Raw genomic sequence first — 24,139 nt, 5'->3', positions numbered from 1 at the left:
AGTGTGAGATTTAGCCTTGAATGTGCAAAAATAACCGCAAATTAGCCTTACAAAGATAAATTGATCCTACATTTTGCAACTTAGTAAAAACTTAAAAGCCTTAAATAAAATATTTTTTAAATTTTTTAAATTAAATAACTGTTTTTTAAATCCTTAAATAAGTTTATTTTAATTAATTTTTTAAATTTTTGAAAAATTACTTTTAATTTTTTTTAATAATTTCACAATTTGTGATGATTTATCATAATTAAAAATGTTTTTTTTAATTATTTATGACAATTTAAAATAGTCATGTAAAAAATTAAGGTAATTCTACATTTATATTTATTTTTTCTTTAAAACCATCTAAGTATGTAAAAAACGGCCACTAAATCATAAGATTAAAATATTTTGGCATTTTAAAATAGTAAAAAATATTTTTAAAAATAATTTGATGGTTAAAATTCATTACAAATTATGAAATCTTAAAGTACATTCAAAAATAAAAAACTAAAAGTAACTTTTTAAAAATTTGAAGGACTAAAAAATAAATTATTTTTTAAGGATTAAAAAAATAATTATCTAAATTTAAAAGACTAAAAATATATTTAAGCAAAAATTTAATGTTAAATTGATCCTAAAAAATATAACTCTAAATTAGTCCTTAAACATTACAATTTAATGATAAATGATATTATAAATTTAACAACAAAACACATTCATGACTAAATTTGCATTTTGTTTTGAATTTCATTTTTTTTAATTTTTAAAAAGTTGTTATATATTGTGTTGAATAAGTGACATCAATAACTTATGAGGAGTGAATTAAGTCTTAAAATCTTATGACTAACAAGTTTTAATCCCCTCTTAGATGGTATGTGATAGACTCAAAGTGAAGATGAAGAAACAACAATGGAAGTTCATAGAAGAATTCTCAATAATTTACAAGAGTTTGACCAACAATATTTAGATAAGTTTTGAAAGTCAAGTTCTCTGAGAAATCTCTCATTTTTTAATTCAAAGTAAAGAGATGTGTCTTTTCAATATTTTTCGGAAATCTCTTCACTGGTATTCGATTATATTATTCTTGTAATCGATTACACAAATCAAAATTCAAACAATTTTGTGTCGTTGGTTCATCAGTTCAAAATTTTTAATATGTTATTTTCACAAATTCTCTTGTAATCGATTACACAACCTGGTAATCAATTACCAATTCAAAAAGATATTTTTGAACTGATTTAACTTTGATAAAAGAATTTTGATAGTAAATATTTTAAGGCCAAATTATAGCAATCAAATTGAGATTCTTTTAACAAATTGACTAAGTCTTCATCTTAGATTTTCTTAACCTTGTTCTTTGACTTGATTCAATTTGTGTTCATCAAGTAAAATTTTTAGCATCCTCAAAACATGCATGATATACATTCATGTATTGAAAATAGATTAAATATTGCTCTATTACATCCCTTAAGTCTAATATTTTATCTTATATTGCTCCATTAAGAAATCATGCAATATAAAAAAAAATATTGACACAAAAAAATCTCCACAATTTATATAAATGTCATATCTTCCTCACACCATGACATATTCTACATCTCTCATTAAGTTTCACCCAGCAAGTTATTTGTATAAGTGTCATATCTTCCACACATCATGAGAATTCCATTTTCATATCAACAAATTATAACTATCCACCTTTAAAATCTACACAATTTGAACTCCACATTCTGACTCCAAAAACATTTCTTACTCAATCATTTACAACCCCATCATAGCTTTACATCCCATAACATATACAGTATTCCACCAAAAGGACTAAGTATTAGTGTCACAAAACCAGAATTGTAAACTACATCCCAGTGTTCACAAATTAGACTTCAATCACAGAATGAAAGATGGAGAAAAACCAAACAAACATTTCAACATTTGCATTATTTTCAAACTACTCATTTGCATCATCCAAATTCCTAACTTGCAATACCCAACAATCATACAATTCCAACTAAGCCCCCCTCTGTATTTCATCAAACAACTAGCAGACAATGAAAAACATTGCATAAAAAATAAGCAACAAATCACATAAGAATGTTCTTTGAATTCATCATAATCCCATACATGCAAAAGATCTCCATAAGAATCCATCATAATCTTAAACAAGCAACAAACCACATAAGGATGTTCTCTGAATCTCAAAATAATAACAATATATCATCGCAAAAATAAACAACAATAAAACCCCAAATCCCAAATCTGAATATAAAAAACTCAAATGATCAATCACCATTACGTCCACCAAATCGACGCAGAAAATCTTAATTAACCACTACATCCATCAATTGCACCATGCTTGTTGCACCCTTCTACTTCCACATCAGTGGCGTCTCCATCATCATTCGAATTGTTAGATAAAGAGTTAAGAAGTCATAAATAACAACATGGCAATGGTATTATTTACATAGAATCGAAAGATATAAAATCTTTTCACAATCAATTAATATAAAAGATAAATATAATAAAAGAATTGTATAAAAAAGGTTTGGTTGGAGAACCTCGTGTGCTATTCTTAAAGAAAAAACCATCTCAAGATACGTCAACCCATCAAATAGACCGTGTATAGCGGATGATCCAAGAACCAAAGAGCACAAATGCTCCAAAAAGATTTTATATAGTAACATAATTTCATTAAAAAGAATAAATAGGCAAAAGGTATTTTCTATACTTGTGTCAAGCATAGTATGTTTCCATGTCATTTTATTGCTCATGAAAGGGGAATATATATATATATATATATAAACCTCAACATGCAAAAAAAAAAAAAAGAATAGTAACATTAAAAAAAGATATGAAACCAAAAATGAAAATACTCCAACTTGATGCAACAGCTTTCAATAGAAATAAAAAGATAGTGACCAATAAAAGAAATCACCCTAAAAGATTGGAATGAAAAGATATGGACAAGATAGTGGAGAGATTTTATCCTTTATAAAAAAACATAATTGATAAAGAAAATACATTCTTAACTTTTAAATTTTAAATTATAACAAAACATTTTCCAACCTTTTAGGTTTGTGCCTTATACTTAATGCATATAAACTTTCATTGAGGAAAATATAAAGACTTGATTTTCTTGAACTACATCATCTTTAAGCAGGCCTTGGAACACAAAAAAATATAATATTACACGATCTTGTCCATGTATCTTGTTTCATGAATGTCACTTAAAGATGAATCAATCTCTCTCATGGTTGTCACACCACCACATTCATTAGGTGAACCCTCAAATAGTAATCTATGACTATCACCCCCACAATCAATTGTCATTGTGTTCATTAAGAGGTATTTAAGATGATACTTCTAGTAAATTAAATATGTATACCTTAACCTCATCATTGCTATTGTTGGTAGTACAACTCACCATATGAATGAGAATCAAAACAATAACACAAAGTACTAATTTTGGTGTACTTTAGTCAACAAACAAGTTTGTTGTTACTGTTGAACTTTATTCATGGTATCACCTATCACACGGTCCATTGTTGTGACTAATTAATGAACTTTAGTTTCATTTCCCTCAACTACTTAAGTATGTATTCACATGTCAATTTTTTTGTAAGTCGTGGATCCGCAATATTTTGTCAAATTTGTCACATATTAAGCCACCCACAATGAATCAGCCTCAATACAATAGAAATCAGGAGTGTGGTAAATCAGGAGTGTGGTTTTACTGTTCAATAGATATGACAACAACGAAAACCTGCTTTGAACCAAATAGATATAACAAAAATAGATATGTATAAACAAATTAGAGTGTCCAATCAATAATATAGAAATCTTCATATTTTATAATTTCTATTTGTTGAAGTCAATCTTGTAATCAATCTATTCTTGTAAAGAAAACATGCATCCATGTTTCAAGTTCTTTCTAGAATCATAAAGATGTCCCATAGCTATAACATTAGTAGCCCATATAGAAATTCCACAAAGTCATTATAATATAAAATAACTCTATGAACAAACAAAATATGCAAAGTAGAAGCATTAGAGTAGTAGCACCAAATTAAATCTCCAATACTTTTAAATTGTAAGGGGTTATTGCAGATAAAGCAGACACAAAAGAATGACAACATGTGATGAATAAAAAATAATAAGAAATTAAGAATAAATTATTACATCATTAATTAACAATGTTAATTATCACTATCCAGATTAGGCATAATTAAGGTATATGTGCAAAAGATGATAGCCAAGAAAACATTAAAACAAAACATTTTTTATTCATCAAGAACAATTAAAAAAAGAATACATAAGAACTGAACAATAACTATAATCACACACTAAATAATAAATTTCATCTATGAATGCTTCATATCTGTGACTAATATGTAATATACATGTAGAAAACATTGCACATGCGTGTACACGGTTACAAAAAATATGTTATTGTATAGTCCAATGGTATGATTTAAAATCACAAAAAATATTTATAATATAAAAGTGATCAATTTTCAAATATTATAATTAAATTATTTATTATTGTGCATATGCATGCGTGTACACGGTTACACACAACATAAAACGTCACCACTTTATTTTTATTTTTTATTTTCCAATAACATAAAATAAATTTAATATTCTTATAATTTAATTAAAACACTTAATCATGTAATTGATCATCTTGGTATCTCAATCTATAAACTAGTGACCAACTTCGGTCTCACTAAACTCATTTAGAATTTTTATTTTTTCAAGAAATAAATTATCACCAATTTATCCATTAAAAAACGTTATTTGCCAATTTAAAAATACAAGAACAAAATCCAATTTTGACCAAAAAAAAATACATGGATTAAAAACAAAATTTCCCGTAATTATAAATACTGATATTGGTGGCACCGTGAAGTGGTGAACGCAACTACTAACAAATCTTTGCAACTCCCGAGCAGCTGTAGAAGAACTTTTAGCCGAATTTAATGTAAACTGTGAAAGAATTCCTTCTTTTCTGAAACCCTCCAAGTTTGAATTCACTTAGTGTTGTTGTTCTCCTCTCTATCTCGACAATGCTAACGAAATTTCCCAACACGAACATCCTTTCCTCAATTCATCCGAAGAACCTTCGCCCTTCATCCCAACTCTTCTCAACCCACCTCCTTCCCCCAGATGCCGACCATTTTCCCGAGAAAATGACAACCTCCGATTTTCCCGGGAAAATCCCCCCCGAAGCTCCATGCATTCCGTCGCAAAAACAAGTCTTGGACACCCTCTTGCTCCACAAGGCCGACCCCAGATCGGCGTTGAGGTTCTTCAAACAAGTGGAGACAAAAGGAGGGTTCGCGAAAACCGCTGATGTTTTGTGCTTGCTGCTTCAGATTCTTGCTTCGAACCCCGAAACTCACGGTGATGCTAAGCATTTGCTCAATAAGTATGTGTTTGGAGATTCAGCCCCTGCTGCGAAGGTGCTGGTGGAACTCCTGGTGGAGTGTGCGGAAAGGTACGGCTTCAAGTTATCTGATTCAAGGGTTTTCAATTACCTGTTGATTAGTTATGTTAGAGCTAATAAGATCACAGAGGCTGTTGAGTGCTTTAGAGCCATGTTAGAGGACGGTGTGGTTCCCTGGGTTCCATTTGTGAACGTGCTTTTGACTGCAATGATTAGAAGGAACATGGTTGAAGATGCGCACCGCTTGTTTGATGAAATGGCTGAGAGACGAATTTATGGCGATTGCTATACCCTGCAAGTTTTAATGCGTGCGTGTTTGAAGGGAGGGAAGTTTGTGGAGGCTGAGAGGTATTTTGGGCAGGCGGCGGGGAGAGGGTTGAAGCTTGATGCGGCTTCATATAGTATTGTTATTCAGGCTGTTTGTAGGGGGTCGGACTTGAATTTGGCAAGTAAGCTGTTGAAGGAGATGAAGGAGTTGGGGTGGGTGCCGTCTGAGGGTACTTATGCGGCTGTGATTGGTGCTTGTGTCAGGCTGGGGAATTTTGGGGAGGCGCTCAGGCTTAAGGATGAGATGGTGGATAGTCGTGTGCCTGTGAATGTAGCTGTTGCGACGAGCTTGATTAAAGGGTATTGTGTGAGAGGGGATGTGAATAGTGCATTGCGGTTGTTTGATGAGGTTGTTGAGGTTGGTGTTACTCCCAATGTGGCTATTTTCTCGGTTTTGATAGAGTGGTGTTCTAAGATTGGGAATGTAGAGAAGGCGAATGAACTTTACACCAGAATGAAATGCATGGGCCTCCAACCCACTGTCTTCATTTTAAATTTTCTGTTGAAAGGATTCCGGAAACAGAACTTGCTAGAAAATGCATATCTATTGCTTGATGGGGCAGTTGAAAATGGAATTGCTAGTGTTGTTACATATAACATTGTTTTATTGTGGCTCTGTGAATTGGGCAAGGTTAATGAGGCTTGCAATTTGTGGGACAAGATGATTGGTAAGGGTATTACGCCTTCACTAGTTTCTTACAACCACATGATACTTGGTCACTGCAAAAAGGGTTGCATGGATGATGCACATGAAGTGATGAATGGTATTATTGAAAGTGGTTTAAAACCAAATGCCATTACATACACAATTTTGATGGAAGGATCTTTTAAAAAGGGTGATTGTGAGCATGCTTTTAATATGTTTGATCAAATGGTGGCTGCAGGTATTGTGCCCACAGACTACACATTTAACTCCATTATTAATGGCTTGTGTAAAGTTGGCCGAGTGTCTGAAGCAAGGGATAAGTTGAATACTTTCATCAAGCAGAGTTTTATTCCTACATCTATGACTTATAATTGCATCATTGATGGATATGTCAAGGAAGGTGCAATTGATTCTGCAGAGTCTGTCTATAGGGAGATGTGTCGAAGCGAAATTTCACCAAATGTCATCACTTATACTAGTTTGATTAATGGATTTTGCAAAAGTAATAAGATGGATCTTGCTTTGAAAATGCATGATGATATGAAAAGAAAGGGTTTGGAACTGGATATTACTGTATATGCTACTCTCATTGCTGGTTTCTGCAAAATGCAAGACATGGAAAATGCATGCAAATTCTTCTCTAAACTTTTGGAGGTTGGTTTGACTCCAAACACAATTGTGTATAACATCATGATTAGTGCCTACAGAAATTTAAATAATATGGAAGCAGCACTTAACTTGCACAAGGAAATGATAAATAATAAGATTCCATGTGATTTGAAAATATACACCTCACTGATTGATGGACTTCTAAAAGAGGGTAAGTTAAGTTTTGCTTTAGATCTTTACTCAGAGATGCTTTGCAGGGGTATTGTGCCTGATATCTTCATGTACAATGTTCTGATAAATGGGCTCTGTAACCATGGACAACTAGAAAATGCAGGCAAGATTCTAAAGGAAATGGATGGGAATAATATAACTCCTACTGTTCTTCTTTATAACACTTTAATTGCTGGACATTTTAAGGAGGGGAATCTACAAGAGGCTTTTAGACTGCATGACGAGATGCTTGACAAAGGTCTTGTGCCTGATGACACTACATATGATATTCTTGTAAATGGAAAGTTGTAAAGATCATATACTTCAGTTGGATCTTAATTCACACACAAGGATTATGGGTTGCACACATTCTACTAATGGATTTTTTGCAAACTGATTGTTGCAGACAGTTTTTGAATGGTTTGAAATTGGTCTCATCTTCCATTGTTTGTCCTAAGGACCTAGAAATATGGACAAAATTTCCTTTGCAATTTCGTCATGATTTCTATCAAGGAACTTGTTTTTATTTCATTTTTTTACTATGGGGTTCATTTATCAATCATAGCCAATGTGAGTTCTCAGTTAGACTCTGCAGCCAAGAGCATAATAGTGCCAATGGCCAGATATCCTGCAGAGAATTTAGCATTTTGGTAACAGGAATTTCCAATAGCTGCAGTCTGGCAGTGTTTGTTTGTGGGGTTATTAGCATGGGAAGACACAGAATTCAGGTGTGATCTTAACAATCCTCTAGTTTCCTTTTATGAATTATGTATAGTTTCAATTTGAGAGAGGAAGGGTTATACGATTTGCTCTTCTGGTTTTAAAGTGACAGTTTGGTATTTAATTTTAGTGTTTTTACTGGACAAGGATGAATGATTGTCGCGTTTCCTTTTCACTAATTAATTGTACTGAATACTGGCGGGAGCTTAATTGTGATTTTGTAGTTTAGAATGGAATGCTATTTTTATGATCTGTAATATTAGATCATTCTGTTTTAGCATCTCAGCATTTGGTTTTGTGGGAACTTGAGGTTTGATACTTAAGTAAAGCTTTTAGTTTCTTTATAAGAATGGGAGTAACTTTGATCCTTTTTTTTAATGCAATCCAAGCCGGCTATAAATGACCCATTGACATTTTTGGTCGGAGGCCATTTAGGAAATAGTTAGGTTTTGGTCTTAGGAGTTGCTTTTTGATGGGACACCCAACAACAAGGGTGAAATAGCTAAAATGTTATTCACCTTTTCTTTAAATATGGATTGACAATCCGTATTACCAAATCTGTATGAATTTTTTTTTATAATTTTTAATTGTTTTTTTTAAATAATTAAAAAATTAAAAATTATTTTTTTTTCAAAAAATCTCATATAGATCAATCCATATGACTCATACGAATTATCAATCTGTATGAGTTTCTTCTTTTAATTTTTAAATTATTTTTAAAAAAACTCATACGGATTGATGATTCGTATGAGTCATATTCATATGACTCATACAGATTTATTTGTATTGATGATTTGTATGAGTCATAATCCATATGACTCATACGGATTGATTCGTATGAGTTTTTTTTAAATTAATTTTAAATTTTTTAATTATTTTTAAAATTAAAAATTATAAAAAAAAAAATCATACGGATCTATGAGTCATACGGATGGGATAATACGGATTGTCAATTTATATTTAAAGAAAAGGTGAAGGGTATTTTGATCCTTTTACATATGGATTGACAATCAATATGACTTATATGAATGATCGATTCGTATGAGTTTTTTTTTTAAATATTCTTTTATTTTATTTTTTAACATGTTATAGAAATTATTATTTTTATAAGTTAGCAATAGTTTTAGCAATTTTATAAACATTGATTTGGTAATATTATTTAAAATATACTAAACAACCACCGGCGACAACAAACACACACCAATGAAAGGTAACGAAAGTAAGTTTCAGTTACAGAATGAGGTTTTGTGAAAACAAAAAGGTGCTAAAAAATGAAAAAAATAATATGTTATTTATAATCCAAAATGCATATAAGGACAGTTTTGACATTTTGGAAAATTGTTGGGTGTATAGCAAAAAAACTGGGTGTCCAAATCAGTTCCCTTTATGATATTGCTAAACCTACCTATATGAAAGAATTTACGTATTGATACCTATTACAAAATCTGGGTGGTTATCATGTTATGGAATAATAACCAATTAACACATAAAAATGTCAAATTTCAATTATTACCTGGAGTAGAAAGTTACTTGGCTTAGTGGTTCAGAAGCTATATCTTAAAAGTTGGATCTGGTGGCTCAAATTCAATTTTATGTCATAAATTACACACATGTGATAATATGTAAGTAGTACATACATATAGAGATAAAAATATTTTTAAATAATATAATACTATAAGAATGATATACATAATTACGTTGTATAAAATTTAAATAATATAGACTAGAGATATTTAAAATATTATAAACAAAATATAATTTTTTTAAAAATGGATTTAAAATATAAAAATTTAAATATGACATACTTCCTTCTCAAAGGGATAGGATTTCTTCAAAATAGTGATACTTAAAACAACTAATACGCAAAGTATTGTTGGTGAAAAATTATAAACTTGATAATAAAAATAAATGATAAATAATAAATTAGAGAATTTTAAGTAAATTATGCATATTTGAAAGTTTTTGGATCATATTTTATTTATAACACAAAATAAATATTAATAGGATAATAAATGCATTGAAAATAAAATAAAAATAATTAAAAATAAAAAATATGTGTTTTCGACAATAATAAAAAGTCACATGTTTGATAAAAAGTAAGCAAGAAATCTAATTCATCATATTAGGTTACATTTATTATTTTAAATTATTTACAGTAAATAAACTTGTTACAAACATATAAAGTCACCATGTTAGTTGTTCTAAAGTGGTTGAGGACAACGTATATATAGTTTATTCCTTATTGACAATTGAAATCAAAAGATGTTGTATAAAATAATTGTGAAGTGGAATGTGAACGTACCATTTTGATAGGCTATATTGTATTAAGGCTAGGAGGATGTAAAAAAAAACTTAAATCTGTCTTTTAATTAGATAAATAGATAAAAAGACATGAAGAAAAGAAAGAGCAGCACCGAATTGATCCATATTATAATTGTGGTTTATGCCCAGTTTTTAATACACAACCAAGATTTTTATTGAAAGTGTACGGAAATATCTGATTCTCATTTTCTCAAATATTCTCTTAAAATTTTTTCAGGCTCTATATTAAGTACTTCCTTCGTCCTATTATCCTATTATAATTATCATTTTAATTTTTCAAAATGATTATCATTTTTAAAAAATTATTTTAAGACAATTATCATTTTAATTCTTTAATATTAATGTATTTTTAAAAATTTATATCTCTTATAACATTAATGATAAATAAAAAAATTTATAAAAAAATTAATAATGATATAATGTTAATTTTATAAAATTATTTTTGTCTTTCATTTATTTATTATTAATTTGTATGTGTAAAACGATAATTATTTAAAGATGGAAGAAGTATTTTTTTAAACATCTTTCTAGACTCAAACTCAATTTAAAAATAAATAAATAAAATCTCTTCAAATTTTACATATACAATTTTGTGTTTTTTTTTTCTTTTTAAATAAAAGTGATATGCACAATTATTTTCATGTGATATACAATAAACTTGAAGGTAGATATTTATTCTAAGTTTTTCACTAATAATACATAATAAAAGCATTTCAACTGAATTTTAATTATATCAAACAAATGTGATTTTATTGTGGTGAATGTGTGACATTTTATGAAGTATCATCATATACTTTGTTAAAAAAGATATAATTAATAAATTATTTCATAAATGTGAAAATTATTTATAAAATAAGAATAAGATTTTATCGTTATAGACATGTGATTAATTACTTTATTTAATCTTATGATTATTTGTTAGGTAAAAAGATATAAAAAAGCTCACATACATATTTCTTTTAATATTCCAAATAAAAACATATAAACGAGACAAAACAAATAAGACAAACACTAAAGTTCAAATTTAGTTTTAGACTAAAAAATAAAAATAAAAAATTCTAAAGTCACTCGTCAAAGACTTTACCTAAGGTATTGATTTTTATGTGGATACATCTAGAGCTAGAAGAAAATTTTTGCTGTTTTGAGAACACCTATTTAGATACATAAATTTATTTTTCTATACTTATTATTATTGTATATTTTAAATGTAAAATAAATCATAAGTTTTAATACAAATGGAGAATATTTTTATGTATAAATCATTTATCATACAAGAAAATTACACTCTTTATATAACATATTTCTCCCTGTAATAATACTATGAAGTTTCTATAAGAGATTTATAAAATCTACCTAGATTCATTAATACAATTTAGAATTTCTTAATTGATATTTCTTTCTGTTTTGACTTCCTTTTCTTGATCCTGGAGTTGTGTAGAAATCCTTGCCATTATTCTTGATCCCAAGAATTGTGAACATTAAAACTTGACTGAGGAGAGTAAAATTATCCCTTCTGTGAAACAAAATTACTGTAACTTTTTTTTTTCATTTTTTTAATGTCAATATTATTTTTAATGAAGTGAGAAGAGGGAGAACAGTTTTAATAAAACTAAAAACAAAAAAGGAATAATAAAGTTAAGAAAAGATAGGAAATCGAAAGATATTGACCAAGTAAAAGAAATCTCCATAAAAGATAGGAATGAAAAGATAAAGAAAAGATACTGGAAAGATTTTATCCTTTACAAAAAAAATAATTAATAAAGAAAATATATTCTTAACTTTTAAATTTTAAATAATAAGAAAATGTTTTTTCAATGGAGACAGTGGTATATTGGGATGATGAGGAACGGTGCCAATTATTTAAAAAAAGTAAAAAATAAACTCAATCTCCTTTTTCTTGAACACATTTTTAAATAACTCCAAATAAATAAAGGGAAAAAAAAGTAATTTCATCATTTTCATTTTTAATATTGAAAGTAATTTCTCCTTCTCCCAGTGCTGTCTGTCTTGGTGGTACCCTAACCCCTACTGGTACAGTCTGTTCCCTCTCTCAATCATGTTTTCTTCATTATTCCATGTTTCCTCTTCTTGTTATTCTTGTTTAATTGCTGTGTTTTAAGGAGTGTGCGTGTATGTCTAATTGCTTTCTTATGTTAATCACATGTTTATCTATTTTCTCATCAATGATCGTAAATTCAAGAGGATGATGGTTTTATCTGACTTTTTTCAGTTGGATTAGCAGGTGTTGTCATTTTCTTCTCTGATTTGCTTTCCCTGACTGTCAAATATGCCTCGTACAACCACTCTCGAGTGCTCCGGTTGCCCTCCACTTCGCGCTCTAACGTTTGACGCGCTTGGTCTTATCAAAGGTGATGATCTTTTTCGCTTTTTTTTCTTCATATTATGTCACTCTCATTTTCTTATCTTTATGGGTTTTTGCTTGTGTTGTTAGTTGTGGAGGCCCGCGATAAGCAACGAGGAGCTCCCCTGGTGGTAGAGAGGTGGGGCGACCCTGAATCATCCAAATGTGTGATGGCTGTATCAATGATCGACCGCAAGTCTCATCCTGTATGTATTGGCAAACTGTTTTTTTTGGAGTACAGTTTTGTCTGTGTTTTGTCTTTCTTTTATTGGCACTCAACTGCCCTGTATTCACTAACTGACTGCCATTGAACATTGTTGGTATTCTAACTGTTCCATAGAGATTTCCTTTTAGTTTGACCGTAAAGAAACAAAACCAAAAAATACGATTCTCATTATTTTTCTGTCATTTCTGGTATTGCAGTTATTAGCTGTAGCAAGGAAAAACAACCAGGTAAATTATTTTTAAGGTTCTGTAGTTCTATTTTTGTTCTGTAAAAGGTTTGATTTTCAATATTCGTTTTTAAACATTTAGCACTTAACTTTATGTATTCATTCTACAGATTGAAGTTTTGAGCCCTGTAAACGGAGATATTCAGGCCACAATCTCAGATGCCAATGATTTAGATGTTCAATCTGAAGAGAATAATATTGTTGGATTGCATTTATTTGCAAAACAAAATTCGGAATTAGCTTTCAGGTATATAAATAACTGCTGTTTGGCAGTTTAGTTTAAGTTTGTCTTTTATTCTTGTCCTTAATGTATTCTGATTCTGTGCTCAATTTAGTTGAAGTCTTGAAGAACAATGACAACAGTGCATAAGTGCATTTTCTTTATGATTAGTTGAATTGTTTGTACCTTGTCCGATGCAACTGTGTAAATGTAACGGGGCATATGTCAGACTTCTGTAATATGTATAGGTTGCTTTGTAGGTTTAGATTTCACATATAATCCTTCTTGGTAGCTGTTAGAATATTGGGGTTACTAATCTTTTTATGACTGGTTTTGGACTTGTACTAGTTGTACTAATGCTTGACTTTAATAGATAAGGGTTTGAGGGGAGAGAAAGCGGGAGGGGGGTGAAACTGAGGGACAATAGTGTGAAGTCAGAGCAATGTTCTCAGAATCAGATCAGTCATTGAATTGGTAAAGAGACTGGTTCAAGGGTCAATGGTTCAATCAGGGTCAAATTAGGGTCAAACTGGTTTTAATTAAATATATTTTTTTAAATATTTTAATATAATATCCTAGTAATATTGAACAAAAAATAACATAATGTGCATAAATTGATAATAAGGATTCAACTGACCCCAATTGTTTAGACTAGGAAAAATAAGGATGGAATCTAGGAATCAACTGACCAGCCCCTTGTTAGTTAAGGGTAGACTATGCTAGTAAAGCTGTTTGAGTCAGTTAATTGGTTAGGTTGCTATGAATGGAGCTAGAAAACATGATAGGAACTTAGTATCCTATATTTGGAAAAAAGGGGAATTCTCCCCTGAATACAGTAGCTAACTTGCAGAACTTTGAAGGTCTTCATCTCCCAATCCCCAAAGGCTCCAATTCTCTCACAAATGATGAGATGCTTCTCTCTTAACATCGAATTTCTAACTATCTATTTAACCAACGAATTTCTAACTATCTATTTAACCAACGAATTTCTAACTATCTATTTAACTAACTACCTTCTTACCTAACTAATGGGTATATACCTAACCAGGATGCTGAAGGAATTAGTTAGTTGGTTAATTAGTTTTGGGTTGGGATTTCAGGTACTTGAATTCCTGGGTACCTAATGGTACATCAGTCTTGCTCTTCTTGACCCTGGATACTAATGGATTCAGAGTTGGAGGAGGGCATCAAAAACAGATTTCCTTGTTGTTTGTGCTTATCTGTATATTCTCAACCTGTATCACTATTAGTATTTAGTATTTACATTAAAGTATATCTTCAGTCTGCGTGTACATGCACTTGTTCATTCATTTTCAAAATACATTAATTGCTTGCATTATGCTCTTATGTATGTAAATATGTGTGAATGTGTGTGACTTTATGTTAGCAGCTACTTGATTTTGTGTTTTTGTACTTTCTAAATCATTTGGATGTGGTGATTTTTAGGGATTGTACTCTACTTACATGCACAACCAAAGGAAATGCAAGCATAAGGTCCATTGAACTTGCTGATTCATCTAAAGGATCTTCCTGTATAAAAACATGGAATGTATGTTCTGGTGGTAACATCTTGTGTTGCAAGGTGGACGGAAATGAGAAGTTTGCTTTATTTGGAGGGTGAGTACATTTTGCACAAGTGTGAATATTAGACTGTTTGAATAAATTATTTATTCAACTTTGATACTGAAACATTTTGTGAATACAAAAGTGATGAAAATATAAGACAAGTCACCACTCACTAGGCATGGTAAAACATGGGAATTGAAAGAGGAAATGATTTTCAAATAATGGATTGTTCTGCTTTGAAGGTCAGACAGAGTTATTCCCCAGAAATAATGATTAGCAAAGAAATTTCTTTTTCAAAAGACCATCCTCTTCTACATAGTGACACAAACCCCAGAATAACTCTTCAGCCTTGTAGGCAAACCTGCTTCATATTATAAATTCTGAGCAAATTCCTCATAATAAATAACTCTTGACTCACAAACTGTAAAAGCAAATAATCATTGCCTTTGGAGTTTGGTGCTTCTGAAATGTATAATTTTCAGAAATAAAGCCTTATGTAGCCTCTGCCATCCCTGCTGCTTATTTGTTCTTAGTGCAATTAAATACTATAGGTATTGGCTATATACAAACTTAGGTCTGAGATTTGACAGCTTACCGTTTGTTTGTTTGGTGGACACTACTTTCAAGTGGCATTAAGGATGGTATGTACAATCCAGTTACCTAAATTCATATGGAATTGAATTGTTTCATGAGTTTGAGTAAGTAAAAGAATCTTCAATGGCACATTTTATTATGGAAGGTTCATGAAGTGAAAAACTTGGAGAAATACTGGACCATATTGCAGAAACATGAATTAGATAGGTTATGCAGCAATTTCAAGCATATTATAGATTTATAGCCAACATGTAAGCAACGTGAAAATGGGTACCTGTTACCATAAACCTTGAGAATCTAAAAGTTGTCACAACGTATAACTGTTATCTATACATATTTTTTATCTGAGAAACAATGAATACATACTTTATCTGCAGGAAATGTGTTGAAATGAATATTTGGGATCTTAACAACTTCACTAAGATCTGGAATTCCAAACCTGTGAGTCTTTCAACCCTTACTTTTCATCTCTGCTATTAATTGTTAACTTATCTTCCTCCAGTTTACCTTTTGTTGGTGCACATTTTTTAGTGCTTGATTTTACAAATCCTTTTAACCTATGCAGCCAACTAAGGATAACCTCGGTATATTTACACCTACTTGTTTCACATCTGCTACATTTCTTATGAAAGATGACCATCGAAAATTTGTTGCTGGCACCAACAGCCATCAGGTAAATTTAATTGGTAGATTCTTCTCATTCTAAAATAAGTGAAGAAATATAATTTTTATATCTAATAATGCATGGAATATTCCTCTTTGATATCCTTGAAAAAACATGTGCTGGAGACTATTGAGAAGGATTAATAAGTTTCTCTTAACCTAGAATTACAGAGAAATGGATTTGAGAATTTTTTTTTGCAAAAGAACAAATGTCCTTCAAGTTGCATGAGATCTTTCCCATTTTATTAACAAATATAAAATGAGTAATATCATTTCAAACTGCAGATTTGTTTTTTTCTTAACCTTTTCAATTCAGAAAGGGAATTTTTTTTTGTTATTTTTTTCCTCCAGCAGCTTACTTAATTATACGTCTTCTCATTACTCTTTATTTACAACCTTGGCCTTCTGAACAGGTTCGCCTTTACGACGTGTCTGCTCAGAGGAGGCCTGTTCTCTCATTTGATTTCCGTGAGACACCAATTAAAGCATTGGCTGAGGATATAGATGGCTATTCAATATATGTAGGGAATGGGTCAGGTGACATGGCTTCTGTTGATATACGCACAGGTATCCCAAAGTCATGGGAACATTGTCATAAATTTAAGAACAGTGATTATGGACTATATCATTGTTTAACTTGTTCCCATATTATACACTGACCTATTTTTCCTTGATATTCCTTATCTTCCATTTGCGAGTGAAAATTTTGGACACTATTTATATGGATATTGATTCTATAAAATATTTTTCTTTTGGATAATGTTATACATCAGTTATTTGTTGCCAGCAATAGTTTGATTAGATTCCTTAAGAAATGCACTCAACACTTCACACGTGAGAGTTAGATAACAATTGTTATAAACTTGAAAGTTGTGATTTCCAAATGTATTTTATTTTACTTTGCTTCTGTTGTCTTAGTTGGGATAGTGCCTATTATAGAAAAGTGGTAGAAACTTGCCGTAGGTGATTTGGGCATGTGTGGAAAAAAATTGTTGAAGTCTTATTAAGGATAGTAGATTAGATTGGTGGGTAGCCTAACTGATAGAGGCAACAGGTGACTGAGAAAATCTATGGGTGAAATAATTAATAAGGATGTAGAAATCGATATTTTATCTAGACATGATTTATGGCTGAACATTATGGTGTTGCTTGATTCATGGAACTGATCTTATTTAGAAAAGGCTTGGTTGTTGCTGTTGCCTTTTTGTTGATTTTTTTTAATGAGTTTGTTTTTTTTTTTTTAAATTATTGCAGGAAAAATGCTAGGATGTTTTTCTGGAAAATGCTCTGGAAGCATCAGATCCATAGTCAAGCACCCTGAGCTACCTGTAATAGCTTCTTGTGGTGAGTGCTACTGTGTGATTTCCCTTTATTGCATATTCCTTGAATATAAGTAAGGCTCTCTGATGCAGTTTTTGGATCCTAAAATTTATTTAGTTGTTTCTAAAATTATTTTGGTTTTGTGGAACAAATTTATATCTTCTGTTACGTTATCTACTTTTTCTTGATTGCTCCTGAAGCTCATCCAAAATGACAGGGTGTGTAGCTACTGGATCACCTTTTTTCTTTGTCTGATAAAAATATATTAAGTTCCTGTCATCAATTCAATTTCATATTTTTCATTTCAGGACTGGACAGCTATTTACGCCTTTGGGATACAAAGACAAGACAGCTTCTTTCTGCTGTAGGTTTTATACCCTTATTTCTTTGTCCATGGCAGCATGCTATATAGTTTTTGTTAATGGGACATGTATACCTGGAAACTGAAATGATTTAGTGATATTTGTCCATTGTAATTTCTGAACTATTTATTGTAATATCAGATAAAGTGACCCTGTTATAAAACCTGTAAACTAAAGCCCATTAACCTGTGTTAAGATTAAACCTTTATTCTGATACGGACTGTTTTGTATTTCTTTTTACTTTGTCAATTATTCCTATACTGTTAGAGTTACGAGGACCAGGGAAAAAAAAGTGGTATATTGTGAACAAACACAGTTTTTTTATGGCTGACATGGAAACCTTCTACACTTGAACAATTGAACTAACTAGGGTCCCAAATGCTTGTTAGAATTTTTTGTAGTTATCTTTTCTGCAATAGTATTAGGTATCTGTAAAGTTAGTTGTTTTTGACAATGATTCTGTATTCATGTATTCAAAATCATTTATTTAATTTTTTTTACCTGGTTGCAGGTTTTCCTGAAGCAACATATTATTCATGTTCTTTTTGACTCTAACTTTGATGTTAAAGGTTAGTGATTTTCTTCTTTATGCCTGGAGTAGTCCACTCACTAGTTTCACCTTGCATTAGTCTGATGAGCAGCAAGAACTTGTTGGTTGGGTCTGAAACAAACTATGGTTCGGGGATACAGCTGTCAGTATTCTTTTTGATATATTAAAATTATCAACTTGATAAGAGAATCCTGTATAATTTAGTAATAGGGACTGAAATGGTAATTATGCTTTTAAAAAAATTGTTTACTGCTGTATAGGATAGGAGCTTAAAATGGTAATTATGCTTTTAAATTTGGAATTAATAAATATGTATGTTTTTTATTATTAACATTGATGACTTTGGTAATTGAGGTCTGTTACTTCTATTCATTCTAGACTGCTAATGTTATCTAAGCAAATATATCCACAGTAGCGGATTTGCTACCATGCAATGAACAAACTCCAACTGAGATCTTGGTTAGCAAAGAAGTTGAAGGATCACCTTTGAAAAGAAAAAAATCTTCCAGAAACAAACCAGATGGCGGTGAAAGAAAGAAAAGATCTAAACAGAGTAAAGAACGCAAGGAGTCCAAAGAAAATGATGGATGGGAGAAGATTGCATCAAGAGATGAGAGAAGCAAGTCAGCATCCAAGAAAGGAAACAAGGCTCAATTCCAGTGTTGTGATTTAGATGTGGACTAAGTTCCATGTGATACAAATAAGGTATCTGAACTAATATTGGGATGCATGGTGATGAAGGCAAAGTCTGAATTATAGTTAAGACTTTGTTTTTAGTAATTATATCAGCTTGGAGGACTTTATGGGGGAGTGAATCGATTCATTTGGCAGTGCTAATGTAAATTTGTTCAATTTTGTGAATTCCCCATGCCTGCGAGATCAGTGTAAGTTATTCAACATAGGAAGTGATTTAGGTTTAGGCATGACTCCTTCTTGGTGAAATGTTCGGTATTTTGCTTTGCAGCTGTCGGCTTGTAGCCAATTTTTGCTTAGGTGTAGAAATGCTTTGCAATTCATTTTTATGTTTGAGTTTAAACAATCATTTTAGTCCTTAAAACTGTAGGACTAATTTATTAGTCCCGAGAAAAATGACATTTCTTTGAAATTGAGTTTTGTCAATCATGTCCATCCGCCTTTCACTAACTCTGTTAATTAATGTGCTGATTTGTTGCATTAATCTCTTTTATCAGTGGTCATGTACACAAACTCAACTTATGTGTGTTCACGGTTTTTGATGAAAATTTATCGTTGCTTTTGGTGGAATCAACTTATTAATATTATGATCAACAACAAAAAAAACAGTCATGTACACATGTGGATGACACGTTGCCCTGTCAAGGGGATGAATATGGTCACCAAACAATGCTTAAGCCAAATTTAATTACTCCAACCTTGAGTGGGTTTAAGGAGTAAGGGTGCCACATACTCCAGGGCTTGGCAATTGCCACAGACTATATATGCAACCCATAAGTACGTTACTAAACAAGAAAAATAATGTAGGTAGTGTTATGACTTATGAGAACTTCTTTTTGGGCTATACAAGACATGAATGAAGACAATATAATAATGGATATCTTTAAATTTAGAAGATAAGAGAAGAGCAAGAATGCTTCTAGCCTTGGATGCTAATCTGAGAAAGAAAAAGTTATTGGATGAAGCTTTTTTTATATGTCATCAGTGTTAGGTTTCTCAAATTGTGTTTAACCTCGTGCAAAGAAAACTGTAACATGTTTTGACATTTGAACTCTTGAACATAATGAAAGCTATAGTTGTTATATGCGTTGGTTATCTTTGTCAACATCAAGAGTCGATCGAAACAATAAGAGGATAAAATTATTGGCTTTGAATTTCCTTTGATTCCAAATTATGAAATGTGATAAAAGTTACACGTGAAGGCTTTATAAGCTATAAAAGTTATCCTTCGGTATAAGAGTATATCACTGAGGAAATGATAATTACATATAAAATTTACTCCCAATACTTGGGCAACTCAATAAATAACTATCTCACTGCAATTAATCTTTGTTTTGAAGAATCCAAGTTAATTATATAGTTTATTTAGTATGCCTAACTTCAATATTGCAATTTCATTAGCATGACTAATAAGAGAGAGAAAACTAATAGGGTACTCAGGGAAAGAGTTACCTTTATATCAAATGGAACTTGACGATGTATCAAACTGAATGGCAAGAAGAAACATTCAATGAAAACAAACAATACAAATCAGAATGAGAGCAACAAAAACCAGAGAGAACAAAACTATGAAATTTCTATTCTGACAAATCGCTTCTGCGTCTAAGTATCTCAACGCCTAAGTAATCAAGTGGACCTTGAACTGCCACATGAGGCTTTTCAACCTTCACTCGAACAGCAGATATTTGCTTATGATTTGTCAGAGTAGTCACTGCAATTTTTTGTGCCACTGACTCCAGAAGGTTTTGAGGTGACCCTTCAAGAATTTCCTTAGCTATACTGCATCACCAATTATTGATATGTTCATAAGATTACATTACAGTTACTAAATGCATGTTTGGATTAAAGTCAGGAGAGCTCAAAAGTACTTTTACTCCGGAAGCAACAAAGTTTTCCTTCTCAATTCATGCATTGAAGCGCATAATTTGTATTAAAATTCGTAAAAGTACTTCTGTAAACCAAACATAGGCTAAACTAGTAAATTACCAATATGAGAAGTTCATGCAATCAAATGATGAAAAAATTGTTGGTTACTCACTCATATATATCTGTGTAACTAATTGTATCTGATAAGTGATCAGATTTGCCAGCTGCTTTCAGATCCATCCATGCATCAACATCTACCACGAACTTCTGGCCTAGCTTCCTTTCTTCCGGTAGTGCTCCATGAAAACCATGGAATGACAATCCCTTCAGTATGAGTTTGTCACCCCATATCAGTGCTTCAGATTCCATATTTGCTGAAATCAATGGCAAATAGAAATGTAAACGCCTATTAGGTTTTATAAATAAAATAAAATATGACTTGTGTTCTTTGTTAAATATAAAATATCACAAAAGGAACAGCTTGATATATTAAATCATCTCGTATCCACCCAAAGAAGGTTGCTACAATATCCCAATCAGACAACCAGACATTGTGGGGTATGGTATGCTTGCCACATCATCATGCCCTTGTCAATCAATTTTTAGGTGCTTGTCTCTGTGAAAAAACATCTGTTGTTGGAAGAGTAAAATCTTTAGATAAATTTTAATATTATAAAAAATTAGTCTCTAACTCTTGCTAGTAGTGAATGACAACTTAATAGGAGTCAGGAGCAGCCATGACTACCATAATTTTCCCCCCCTTTTAACAAGTATAGGATTTTAGTTTCATGTATGGCACTAAGAATAATTTAAGAATAATTTTAAGTGTTTTTAACTATTCTGGGTCCCTCAAAATATTTTGGCAAGATCCGCTACTGTTGGCTAGGAGATGCCCGGATTTTTAAAAAATTAAAGTCTCAATCAACCAAACAGTGAAAATCATGATTCTCTAATTCTTAGCCCAACAGAAACAATAAACCCAAACCTTGCTTGAGATTCAATCAGATCCATTTCCAGCCCAACCAAAATTGCAAAATCTCACATACCCACTACACAAAATGCTGAAAAGTATACAGTTTTATTTGTAATAATTAAAATCAGTTACTATCTTTAACTGTATATTTACTTCAAAGAAACTATCATGCCTTGGAGAAGCACAACTAAATTGTTCAGTTAACACACGTAAATAGTAGAATTTTAAACCAGAAAACAAGAGATCATAGGAGATAGTACAGGCACAATTTCAACTATTATACTAAGTTTAAGTTTAAGTTCTCTATATATACTTGAAACTCATTTATGGACTGAAATCACTAGCATGCAACTACTAGAACCCATTCCAACACAAAATGGCGAATAAAGTCATAAGCAGAGAGGAAAAAAGATAAACTTGAAAGAATAAGAAGATTATGAAATCTGGAGGAGCACTTTGGGGGAGAAACAGGAACAAACTGTTAAAGTCAACCTAGGGTTGTGGAACGCACAAAATGCACACGATGCAGCATCCACATGAAAGAGACTTTCTTATTAGTATAACAATATATGCGTTGTATTTTTTTTAACCTTTTATTAAGTACTTGAAACACATGCAGAGGATGATTGGCACCAGATCAGATCCTCTCCACCAAATCTTGTGTTAATCTAAACTATTGATTGATTAATGCATAGTAATTATAGTGGAGAGAGAATATGATGAATGGTGCAAAATTTGGCCACAGACAAACACATGGTATGAGGATGTTTAAAATTACTTATTTTGCAATGAGATTCAATCTCTTGAAATCGAATCCAAATGGAAAATGCACATTCACCTTAGGAAACTGCTCTATGAACAAAACCATGCTAAACTCTTGATACTGTTTTACCTTAGTTATTGCCCTATAAAACAAGCCTCGTGAACTGCCAAGGGATTGCTCTGTGACCTTGTCTACTTACTTGGGGAGAATCTCATAATCGATTATTCAATATTCATGTCTCTAATTCAACAGAGGATATTTTTTTTAAGCATGAGCTAAAACATGAAAAGAAGAATAGACAAAATAATTTGTTGGCCCAACATTTTTAAAGTGCTATGTTAATTTTTTTTTATTGTTCCTTGATTCATGTCATGCAATTTTTATTTTATTTTTTACAAAAAAACTCGTCTTTAAATTAAAAAAAAAAAAACAAATTACCCGTATTCTTCCATTTAAATTCTGAGGCTCTAGCTCCAAATAATTGTGGATTGGGCTTCCTCGATCTCCAAACAATAATATAACATGTTGCAAATTGGGTTAGGACTTGGGGCTTGGTTGATGTAAACAATTTTCTTTGGGCCAAGATGCTTATATGATCCTATGTATTCATAAATGTTTCTCAACCGATGGAAGGTGCAAATAATTTCTTTCCGTCTAGCTGGTTTTTAGTTTCGAAATTTTTCTGCAGAATAACCGGAGTTTCAAATTTTTTAAATCAGTTTTTTAAATTTGTTTATTTTTGTTTTTCTAGAATTTTTAATTTCAAAATAAACTCATTTTTAAAGTTTAATATCTTATTAAAATTAATTTAAAATATTTTTGTGTGGTGGTTATGATAACTTGATGATAATATTATTAATGTTGACGGTGAGAATAATAATTGTATAGTTTCGATTGTTAGTGTTATGATAACGACGGTAGAAATGAGATTAATGATGATGACAATAATAATATTAATAATGTGATGACAAAAATGATAATATGAGTAATAATAACAATGAAGTTGGTAGTGGAAAGAATTATTATCAAATCTAGAATATTTTTTTGAAATTAAAAATTATGTAAAAAAATTTGATTTTGAAAATAAATGTAAAAATATCTTGAAAACAAATTAAAACCTATTTTAATTTAAAAATTACATTTTTAAAAACAGAAAATTGAGCCCTCAAAACGGGCTGACAAAGGTAGAATTGAATTAGACTTCATGCATTATTCAACTCATGGATCTAACTAATACCCGGGGGGCACTCCCCCGTTTCATGTGTTTATACGTGAATGTTTTAAGCTATGAATTCATTTTTCTCTTTTTAATTCTTTGTTTATAAAAATATGTCGTTTGTGGCACTTTTTAATCCTTTGGTTTTATATCGACGTTATGTTAACTCAAATAGATTTATGAAGATTTTAAGTTTTAAGCCTGTTGATAAAAAAAACATAATTAAGAAGAAAATAAAATAAAATAAAATTAGTCAGATTCTTTTATAAAAATTTATCATGGC

At 31.1% G+C, this 24,139-nt stretch overlaps 3 protein-coding genes across 8 annotated transcripts; 2 read left to right on the top strand and 1 right to left on the bottom strand.

Moving 5' to 3' along the window:
- Positions 1–4,899: 4,899 nt before the first annotated feature.
- On the top strand, positions 4,900–8,191 carry LOC114418416 (pentatricopeptide repeat-containing protein At3g54980, mitochondrial). Its single transcript, XM_028383737.1, has one exon. It carries the CDS (start codon positions 5,043–5,045, stop codon positions 7,524–7,526), a length of 2,484 nt encoding a protein of 827 aa, XP_028239538.1. The 5' UTR covers positions 4,900–5,042; the 3' UTR covers positions 7,527–8,191.
- Positions 8,192–12,179: 3,988 nt separating this feature from the next.
- On the top strand, positions 12,180–19,471 carry LOC114418414 (WD repeat-containing protein 74-like). 5 transcript variants are annotated; one of them, XM_028383731.1, is made up of 13 exons: positions 12,180–12,287; positions 12,499–12,625; positions 12,709–12,824; positions 13,042–13,071; positions 13,181–13,317; positions 14,737–14,907; positions 15,828–15,891; positions 16,016–16,123; positions 16,527–16,680; positions 17,368–17,457; positions 17,742–17,797; positions 18,307–18,364; positions 18,758–19,471. In XM_028383731.1, exons 2-13 carry the CDS (start codon positions 12,544–12,546, stop codon positions 19,027–19,029), a joined length of 1,338 nt encoding a protein of 445 aa, XP_028239532.1. In that variant the 5' UTR covers positions 12,180–12,287; positions 12,499–12,543; the 3' UTR covers positions 19,030–19,471. The 5 variants fall into 5 exon arrangements, with proteins under 5 accessions (XP_028239532.1, XP_028239531.1, XP_028239535.1 ...); XM_028383730.1 differs by having other exon boundaries at positions 12,196–12,287; positions 12,496–12,625; positions 18,758–19,464; XM_028383734.1 differs by having other exon boundaries at positions 12,202–12,287; positions 12,487–12,625; positions 18,724–18,877.
- Positions 19,472–20,463: 992 nt separating this feature from the next.
- On the bottom strand, positions 20,464–22,883 carry LOC114418415 (dihydroneopterin aldolase 1-like). Of its 2 annotated transcripts, none has more exons than XM_028383736.1 (3): positions 22,770–22,883; positions 21,077–21,278; positions 20,464–20,817 (listed from the first exon to the last, which is right to left on the bottom strand). In XM_028383736.1, the coding sequence occupies exons 2-3, from the start codon at positions 21,271–21,273 to the stop codon at positions 20,616–20,618; spliced, it is 399 nt and encodes a 132-aa protein (XP_028239537.1). In that variant the 5' UTR covers positions 21,274–21,278; positions 22,770–22,883; the 3' UTR covers positions 20,464–20,615. The 2 variants fall into 2 exon arrangements, with proteins under 2 accessions (XP_028239537.1, XP_028239536.1); XM_028383735.1 differs by lacking the exon at positions 22,770–22,883 and adding an exon at positions 22,370–22,424.
- Between the last annotated feature and the right edge of the window lie 1,256 nt (positions 22,884–24,139).

This window comes from Glycine soja, chromosome 7 (genome assembly GCF_004193775.1).
Source record: "Glycine soja cultivar W05 chromosome 7, ASM419377v2, whole genome shotgun sequence".
Lineage (NCBI taxonomy): Eukaryota > Viridiplantae > Streptophyta > Magnoliopsida > Fabales > Fabaceae > Glycine > Glycine soja.
Note: the sequence above shows the minus strand (reverse complement) of the source record. Positions and strands in the feature narration are given on the sequence as shown.

Excerpts from the sequence above, each read along its gene's own strand:
- LOC114418416 (XM_028383737.1), top strand. The coding sequence starts at position 5,043 with ATGCTAACGAAATTTCCCAACACGAACATCCTTTCCTCAATTCATCCG.
- LOC114418414 (XM_028383731.1), top strand. The coding sequence starts at position 12,544 with ATGCCTCGTACAACCACTCTCGAGTGCTCCGGTTGCCCTCCACTTCGC. Across the intron at positions 14,908-15,827 it reads AAGTTTGCTTTATTTGGAGG|GAAATGTGTTGAAATGAATA; the intron begins GTGAGTACATTT and ends CTTTATCTGCAG. Across the intron at positions 16,681-17,367 it reads TTCTGTTGATATACGCACAG|GAAAAATGCTAGGATGTTTT; the intron begins GTATCCCAAAGT and ends AAATTATTGCAG.
- LOC114418415 (XM_028383735.1), bottom strand. The coding sequence starts at position 22,415 with ATGTGGATGCTGCATCGTGTGCATTTTGTGCGTTCCACAACCCTAG. Across the intron at positions 21,279-22,369 it reads TGTGCGTTCCACAACCCTAG|CAAATATGGAATCTGAAGCA; the intron begins GTTGACTTTAAC and ends CATTGATTTCAG. Across the intron at positions 20,818-21,076 it reads AGTTACACAGATATATATGA|TATAGCTAAGGAAATTCTTG; the intron begins GTGAGTAACCAA and ends TTGGTGATGCAG.